Here is an 8,995-nt window from a genome sequence, read left to right on the forward strand (position 1 = left end):
GCGGCGTCTTCCTCAACTTGATGACGTAAGCACGCACAGCTGCGCTATTTAGCGTCAGCTCATCTAAGGCCCGTCAATGGAGTCAAGCGGTCACGCCAGTTCGGTGTTGTTAGTGTCAAAGAAGGCCGTGGCTAATGCAAACGGGATTTTCTTTCACTTCAAGTAGTTTATCGGTTGCAGATAAGTATTATTTAAGTTGTCCCGTTTAAGAAATAGTTTTATGTTAAAGAATTGTCCAGTTTGCAGCTGATACGCCGTGTAAACACAAAAGCCTCGGTAGCTAGTTAGCGTTAGTTCGTCTGCTAGCTAGCACGCGATTAACCCTAAATCTCAGCTGCAGCTTTTAAACAGGCGTGTCACTTATTTTTATCGTTTTATTTCTAACTCGTTAAAACCCTCGACCGCACAACACTGTCCAGGCAGCTTTTGAGTGCTTTTCTGCTTCTCGACGATAATGGCGGAACAGAGTGCAGTGGTCATGCAGCAGAATTTGGACAGGTGAGTTCAAGTTTAAGGCTAGCATGCTAATGGTTGCTACGTAGTAAACTAGTTTTGCTTTTCTTCGTGCCGTTAGCTGTTGAACCTTTAATTGCGCTTTTATTTTTAAATCTTTTGCTGTTGACAGTCAGTGGTTGCACCTACGCGCTGCTGCACAAAACACCAAGTGCAATTGACTGTTCAGGTAATGAGCGTTTTTTTCATGTGTACATTCAGCTTTGACGTCCTACAATGACCGTTTTTATAGGTAATATAAGTTTATGCTACAATAAAGGTGTGTGCACACACCACCACCCTTAATACATTTGTTTAAGGTGAGGTTCAGGCAGTAATTTATCACTGCAACTCTGAATTTGATAGTTCCTTGAAGTAAGTTGTGAATACGAACACCCAGATCTCCTGACACAAGGAACAAACATGCGCTTGTGTTTTTTTTCCTATCTAAAGTAAACTTACACTTACAAGGTCCAAAATTCAAAATGCAGATATATAGTTGTAGAAGTGCCCCTCGTGGTTCTTTTGTATATAGTCTAGTATGTGTGCTGTAGTGTGCCTCATCTGAAGTAGTGATGGTGCTTGAGAAGACACCAACATTCAAATGTATGTTTTCACCTCCTGCTTCTGGACATACTAATAATGCAGTGTATATCACTGGTAAAATGCAAGGCTCTGCAGGGTTTACCACAACCAGCCAGTTGTCTCCACAATCTAGCGTTTAACAAGTAGATGTTGGGGAAACTCTTCTCAATTAAAGCAAACTTAACGACTTTCTGATAAGTTACATATTTTTGACACATGCTCTTTTTCTGCAGCCACATTATCCTGAGGCAGCTAAACACCTGGAGTTTATTATAGGTGGGGCCAGTTTGTAATTGGGTATAAATGTGCAGACTTGGGGGGAAGCATCACCTTTAGACTGTAACCTTCCCTTTAGGTCTTGTGGGGCAGATCTTGGTTGTCCTATACCGTGCCTTTGTCCAGTTTTCCCACAGTCACGTGAGTGAAAGGGGTCTTTTGTAGTGTGGCTTATGTGCTGCTTAAAGAAAGCAAGCCTGACTTGTATAAGACTATAAGGACTTAGCTATGCCTTCACACTTCATTTTGAGTCACACTTCCATCCTTGCATGTTCTGTTGCACATTGCATTTATCCTATTGCATTGGATAGGTTAAAGCTTCTGACCAGCGAAGAGTTTGCTTGAGTTTGCCTAATTAAAAAGACAATTTGTCTAAATGTAAGGCAAGCTGCTATTATCAATTTTATTTTATTTTTGAAGAACATTTTGACTAAAACTACATAGTCTCATCAGTTTTTCTTTGTGTGAATTTGTTCTGGAAACATGGAATAATGTTCATTGCTCTGCAAACTAGTTTTCATGCACATTTGCACAGAAACACTCTTTATGCTGTAGGCCATTTTGTTTGTGCAGTGCAGGCTTATCTTTCAGTGTTCTGTTAGACAGGGTTGATGCGACAAGCTGGAGATTAAGGTTTCACACTGAGGATAGCGTTTCGGGGCTGTTGTATTAATTTCGTTCGTGCTGTGAGACTGGGTTACAGGAATAGGAGCCAGTAAATCAAAGGGAGCTCTGGGTTTTGTTCCCCAGTACTGTCGTCCTCTGAACATATCTGTCCCACTGTTCTACTCAACCTATCTGTGTAGTCTGTTTTGCTGACTCGGATTCATTCTTCTGGAGTATTGGGGAAATTAAGCTTTCTAGTAGAGTGAAATAGATTTGGCCACTATATATTTTCTAGCTTTGCGGTGCAAAAAAAAAGATTTTAAATGTAGCATCTTCATCAGAAGCCTGGGGTTGGTGGACTGGAGGACAAATAAATGGAAGTTAATGTTTGTATGATGGAGGCACATTTTGTACCCACACTGGCCATGTTACTTGATCATGCTGTACTGAAGGCTCCACTTCAGCATCTTCATGTTTAATTCAGCATGAGGACAGCATTGGAAAATCATCCTATGCAGGTAGTGACCTGACAACATAATCTAAGTTGGCCATCTAGTCTTTTAGAGGACCCCCCTGTGCTCCCCAGGGGCCTAAGTAACTGAGCACAAAAGAACTCATTAGGATGCCGGGCCACAGATTTGACATCTATTATTTAGCTAAAGCAGCATGTGGGTTAAAATATACATGGTTCATTTTGGTGAAACACTGTACAAATGTTCATTCTTGTAAGTCAAGGTTTTGTAAAACAATTCCTTATTTCAATGTTTCGTTATTGCTGGCATCCATTGATGCTTTGGTTTTCTTCAGATATTCGTGGCATTCATGCATTGAATTTGCTAATACATTAGAAAAGTAAACAGTTATAAGTCATATACTGTTCTATATTAATGAATTTATGATTTGTCTGTCTCTCAATTGAAAGCGTTTTAGGAGTTTTTCCTGTTATGGTTGATGGGACTCGTTTCCTATTTCCTAGTGAGTTGCAGGTTTCCCTCATTGCAGTCATGCTGTACCTGTTACCTAGTTGAAACAGGAAATGGAACTGCACACTGTAGATAAGTGTTATCTGGCCAGACACAGGCAGCTAGTTGTCAGAACCCTGTAAAAAGATACTGCTATGTTTTGTTACACTCATCCTGCATTGGCTTGGTTTTGAACCGACCTTTGTAACGGAACAAATTGTTTCCTGCAGTGTATATATAGATGGAGGTCACTGAGCCTACTGTAATTTGGAGGATTATTTATTATTATTTACTACTACTACTACTACGGGACTCTTTCCTCATGGGGCATTATTTAGATTAGAACCGTGCTTCTCAACAGACAAGCTCACAGCCTTAAGGTTTACTTTCTTCTCAAGCTTCTCAGGGTTTGGTGCAGCCTAGTCATTGTTTCAGTGAAAGGCCATGTGTTGTGTGGCTTGTTAAACTTCAGTTCTGGTCTAGATTCTGGAAGTCTCGTGCAGTAAAATGGGGGATGAATCTCACACTGGTTTATCATGGTAAATTAGGAAAAATCACTCCCAGATACTGACACCCTTGCTTTAAGTTTCACCCTGTTCACACCGGTTTCAGTAGTTTGCATTCATCAGGACCTAATGAATTCTGGGTTAGATGATAGTACCAAGGAAAAGTCTATTGTTAACCCTCCTTAGGCCTCTTTAACATGCTGCATTTTGGTCAGATTTTTATACTCAAAGATGTTATTAATTGTAATAAAAATAGAAAGGGCCAAACTGTCAAATTGTAAAGTTTGCCACCAGTGCAGTGAATCAGATATGGAGAAGTTGCTTCATTGTTGTGTAGAATATTTATTTCTATGAAGGATGTAAACACAACCCCTGTATCTAATATCAACTAGCAAATGTCTGTTTAGTTTTGTTTTGTTTTTAACCGTCTGTCTGTCTGTCTGTAGGAGCTGCTGGGTGTGCTTTGCTACAGATGAGGATGACCGCACAGCAGAGTGGGTGCGTCCATGTCGGTGCCGAGGATCTACAAAGTGGGTTCACCAGTCCTGCTTGCAACGCTGGGTTGATGAGAAACAACGAGGCAACAGCACAGCACGCGTCGCCTGCCCGCAGTGCAATGCAGAATACCTCATTGTGTTCCCCAAGCTCGGTGGGTTATTTTCATGACTCATGCTAGTTTTAAGATTCAGTGACCTTGAAAGAACAGGGTCAAGTTTATGTATGCTTGTTGTTGAGATGGATCAATAGTTATGGCTGAAAGGGCTCAGGTGTAGTTCATATAAAAATAGTAAGTGTATGGTACCAAGGTTATGCTGGGAATGCTAAAAACCTAATCGGTAAATATGATTTTAATTATTCACACTCAATGTCATGACGAAGAGGCTTCTTCCAGCTGTCAACATCGAAGCAGAATTCAAGAGCAAATTTCCATGTAAACAGACTCCTGAAGCTTTTCTTTGAGAGCTCTCTTAATAGCTGCTGTCTGTAACCGTATCCAAAGCTGAGAGCCATTCACTTCGCCCTGCCTGAGTACATGTTTGTTTACCTCAGCCAGCATAGGTTCTGTGGTGATCTTGGTAAATATTTTTTCAGCTTGACGAGGACCAGACGGGCGCTTGCTTGCTATACAGCCTCGCTCTAGGCTGGCTGGCTGACTAGCACCAGTTTAAAGAAGCAGCTGTTTCAATTATGCCCACATGTCAGAGTGACGAAGGCTTCAATTGTTCCTGAGCACCAGCTATGACTCAGCAGAGTGAAAATACACTGCCATGATTATTTGGCTGGATACTGCTCGGTTTTCTTTTTCTTGTCTCATAGCTTGACTGCCCTGGAATGAGGAAACCACTCTCATCCTGGTGCATTTTAGTGACAGGAAAAATTCAAAGACTGCAAAATGTTTGTTTTTATCCTTTCGGCAATATTTTCTGCAGAATGACGACACCGGGTCACCAGTGAGCCACTGGGCAGCTGGCTAGTTGCAATACGAGCCAGGCGCTGACTTAAAGATGTTGGTTTGCAGGCCTGACTGGGTCTGTAAACAGGTTCATGTATATTTATAGTGGCAGAGGCTGTGCTGTCACTCACTGTGGCATAAGAAGGTCTCACCTTCTTGAGATGCAGCCTCCTTCCTTGGATGTGATCCCTTAGAATGTGCATGTCAGAGTATTGGCACCTGGTGGGCCATTGAATAGGTCGGTGAACTTCAGAGTCAGTGGTTTTATACTTTTTGCTTTGAATTGCTGCACTGTTGTTGCGGCAGTACTTGTACTCCCCAGTTTGAGGGCAGCTCACTGTACAATATTAGCAAGAATTACTTGTGCTTGGTGGGATGCTGTTGACCTAGCTTTGGATTGTTTTTACTCACTTATAGCAAAAAGAGAAGTTGGCAACGCTGCAGCCTCAGGAGAGTAACTATATGCTTTTCTGGCCATATTCCCACTAACCGCAGAGCCAGTGTCAGGCTATAATGCTAATTTGGCTGGCAGTAGAACTCAGAGGACAGTGTGTCCTTGCTGCTACTTTACTGACTCTGCCTAGAAAGAGCAAGCAAGCCATCTGGAACAATATGTCGGCACGCAAGCCTTGAATTAGGGAATGGCAGTTAGGCTTTAAACCATCTCTTAATTATTTTAATTACAGAATTTGCTGCCAGAAACTGAAACGAACTGCTCAGCTCTCAGCTGTTAAGGGCAGCCCTGTCTCATTTGGCTGTAACGCTTAGGCAGGTAAAGGCAAAAAATGATTCAAACACAGTCATCAAAGTGTGTGACATTAATGCACTTAAGCATTAAAAGATCAATCTGGTGTTCTCCACTGCTCCTTTACCAGTGATGACCAGTCTCTAAGATAAAAAGCTGGTGCTAATGTAAATGTTGTTGGTCCCACTGGTGTCTCCCTTCCACACACAAGGTCTTGTGTTCTCCTGCATGCTGACCTGGAAAGCGAATTGGCAGCTCTGTCTTAATGCTCTAGACTACAGTAACAAGGTCAATAAGATAATAAATCTATCAAGGTGGTTGCTGACGTGACCAAAGAGAAGCCGTTCTCTTGAACAAAGTACCACTTTGCTCCACTGCTGCAGCTCAGTCTTTGTGTAAAATACTCAACGTTTTTTCCTTAAGAACTGTGAGTTCATGCAGAGCATTATAGATCAGAGTAAGCTGGTTTGAGCTCCTCTTGTGTCTAGAGGGCTACACATCGGTGCTCAGTCCCCCTGGCAGTGTTTCCACCCCCCGCTCTCCTCCCACCGACTCCTGAGCTAGTTATTAATAGATTGTGGATAGGTTTGCGTGAGGAAATCAGGTTGCCTTCCAGTAAATATTGCATGATTTCCCTCGAGCCTGGATTGCCAGAGGAACAAACTGCAGACTTTAAACTTTCTTTTTCAATGTTCCTGTGGTCAGTTTGGGAAGTAAGTGCAGTGTGGACTTCAGATGAAGCCTCATTTTAGGCCAGCTTTTTAAATTAATTTTTTTTTTTTTTTTGTGGGAACTGCCTCTGTTTTAGAAACTGCATACTTACATTTCTCGTCATGCTGGAAAATGCCAGAGCACATGTCAGTTTATTGGCAGATGTCCTGTTTCCATAATGCCTTATTAACAAGCCTAAGGATGCTCCAGTGTTGTAGGGAGCATTTACTGATAGGTCACATGTTTTATTCGCAGTTTTAAAATTGAGCAAGATGAGACTTGAAGCAGTCCAACAGACTTTTAATGTGCTGCAGTGATGTTTAAGCTAGGGTTTTGCTTTTTTTTGTGTGTTGCTGCTGCTTAGTTGTGCATAAAATAATGAAAGCTTACATGTCTTTGGTAGGTCATATCTGAAAGTTTCCTTTAAATCTCTGGTTGACCCTCCTCAGGTCCAGTGGTGTATGTGCTGGACCTGGCAGACCGGCTCATCTCGAAGGCCGGGCCCTTTGCTGCTGCCGGCATCATGGTGGGCTCCATCTACTGGACTGCGGTGACGTACGGTGCAGTCACAGTCATGCAGGTGCAGTCACTTATTATGAAGGGGTTGAGAATAGCTGAATCCAGTCCTCCTTGTGAGAAACTGAAGTTCTACTAGTACTTTTTCTGCTCATTGATGGCGCTTTACTGTTAGGAACAAATTCATTCCTGTGCTGTAACTTTCAACTCTTGGTGCCGTCTTTGCTATAAAAGGTGGTGGGCCATAAGGAGGGCCTGGATGTTATGGAGCGGGCCGACCCCCTATTCCTGCTCATCGGCCTGCCCACCATCCCAGTCATGCTGATTCTCGGCAAGATGATCCGCTGGGAGGACTACGTCCTGCGTCTGTGGAGGAAATATTCGAACAAACTGCAGATCCTCAACAGCATCTTTCCAGGTCAGGCCACGTTGCCATAATTCAGTTTTTCAATACAAAATGTTGTGAAATTGAATGTTTGATTTACTGCTGCTGTGGTCCCAGGGATTGGCTGCCCAGTTCCTCGTATCCCAGCAGAGGCCAGCCCCCTGGCAGACCATGTGTCAGCCACACGGATCCTGTGTGGAGCCCTTGTCTTCCCAACTATTGCCACCATCGTGGGAAAGCTCATGTTTAGCAGTGTCAACTCCAACCTACAGAGGACCATCCTGGTGGGTACAATGGGCTTCTCATAGAGCTAATGCAGAAAGGGAGGAGGCAGAACTGCATTAGAAAAGCTGACCACTGAAGCCTCTTGTTTTCTGCTTTAGGTGTTTATTTTGCAAATGCAAGCCATTTTAAAAAAAATGCATCACAGGGTTATTAGGATTTAAAGACTGAGCACATCTTGCACCTTTTACAAGCAGTTGTCTTCCTTAGTGTCTTTGTCCACTTTTAAACACTTGTAACCCCAGGTTTTCATTAAACCAGTGCTTTTCTGTCCCACCACTATAGGGAGGCATTGCGTTTGTGGCCATCAAGGGGGCGTTTAAGGTGTACTTCAAGCAGCAACAGTACCTGCGACAAGCCCACCGCAAGATCCTCAACTTCCCTGAGCAGGAGGAGGCATGAGGCCCAGCAGGACGCCGCTTATACCACACACTCGCCTCTAGGAGCTGTGAGCAGAGGCAGGAGAAATGTCAAACTGAAGTGCTGGTGAAACAGACTTGGGATCAGTATCACCCTCATCTTTGTCCTCCTCTCATCCTCCCTGGAGGCGACATTCTGCTCGAGCATCCTGACTACCACCACTACGCATAGTTTTTAAACAGACTCCTTCCTTTTGGTGACGACGGATAAAACTAAGCACAGATTGGAGCATGTTTGCAGTTACTTCACCTTGGAAGTTCTTTGGACAATGTGGCGCGTTAATGTAATGTGTGGCTGTTTTCAACCATTGCATAAATGCTACTTACTTGTATTTTAAAGAAAAATGCAGGGCATGCTTAATTGGAAGGTTTTATAATAAATGATTGTTTTATATGCTTTTGCAGATTTGACAAGTCCTTTTGCCAATGTTTGGTTTCTATCGAGTGATAATGTTGAGTATGGAATGTATTAAACAATAAATGTTTAACAGTTTGTGATGCAGGACATTAACTACAGCCAGAAGGCAAAAAGGTTGTGCTCTGGAGAGGTTTGACTCTAACTCAGATCATTTGTTATGCTTTTCCACTTTCTTTCACATACTTTGTAACTTTAGCTCCATTTTACAATCCGTCCTTATGTGGCGTAATCGTGGCGCTCAGTGTTTGACGCTCCTGCAGTCTGTTGCCATGAGACCGTGTCCACCACGTAAGCGGCAGTGAAGGGTTGGAAAGGAAGCTTCAAGTTTGGAGCATTTAACTGAGCCTGTAGCTCTGCAGGCAGTGTTTTTTTTATTTTCTGTTACAGCACTTTAAGAAGGAACTGCTTGCATCAAATTTCTATTTTAATGCAAGTCCAAAATGGCCTGGAGAACTGACCACTAACCTGCACAAGTGAACTGTGCCTGCTTTACCCATGTCCTACAACCACAACTTCCACAGTATTGTCACTGTCAAGTCTCCACTCTGCCAAAAAAGCACACTGAACTGTGTTGTACAGATGTTGCTTCTGACTATTGTATCAGTTCTGTGAATAAATGTATTTTTCAAAATATTTTCC

At 42.8% G+C, this 8,995-nt stretch overlaps 1 protein-coding gene across 1 annotated transcript; it reads left to right on the forward strand.

The window, feature by feature from the left end:
- Positions 1–54: 54 nt before the first annotated feature.
- Positions 55–8,989, forward strand: marchf5 (membrane-associated ring finger (C3HC4) 5). The gene is made up of 6 exons (XM_029175937.2): positions 55–498; positions 3,874–4,076; positions 6,786–6,916; positions 7,087–7,270; positions 7,355–7,521; positions 7,805–8,989. Exons 1-6 carry the CDS (start codon positions 455–457, stop codon positions 7,919–7,921), a joined length of 846 nt encoding a protein of 281 aa, XP_029031770.1. The 5' UTR covers positions 55–454; the 3' UTR covers positions 7,922–8,989.
- Positions 8,990–8,995: the final 6 nt, after the last annotated feature.

This window comes from Betta splendens, chromosome 15 (assembly GCF_900634795.4).
Source record: "Betta splendens chromosome 15, fBetSpl5.4, whole genome shotgun sequence".
NCBI lineage: Eukaryota > Metazoa > Chordata > Actinopteri > Anabantiformes > Osphronemidae > Betta > Betta splendens.

What these genes read in the sequence shown, in the direction of transcription:
- marchf5 (XM_029175937.2), top strand. Translation starts at nt 455, where the DNA reads ATGGCGGAACAGAGTGCAGTGGTCATGCAGCAGAATTTGGACAG. An exon ending in ATGCAGCAGAATTTGGACAG is followed by an intron (nt 499 to 3,873) that starts GTGAGTTCAAGT and finishes GTCTGTCTGTAG; the next exon opens with GAGCTGCTGGGTGTGCTTTG. An exon ending in CATTGTGTTCCCCAAGCTCG is followed by an intron (nt 4,077 to 6,785) that starts GTGGGTTATTTT and finishes GACCCTCCTCAG; the next exon opens with GTCCAGTGGTGTATGTGCTG.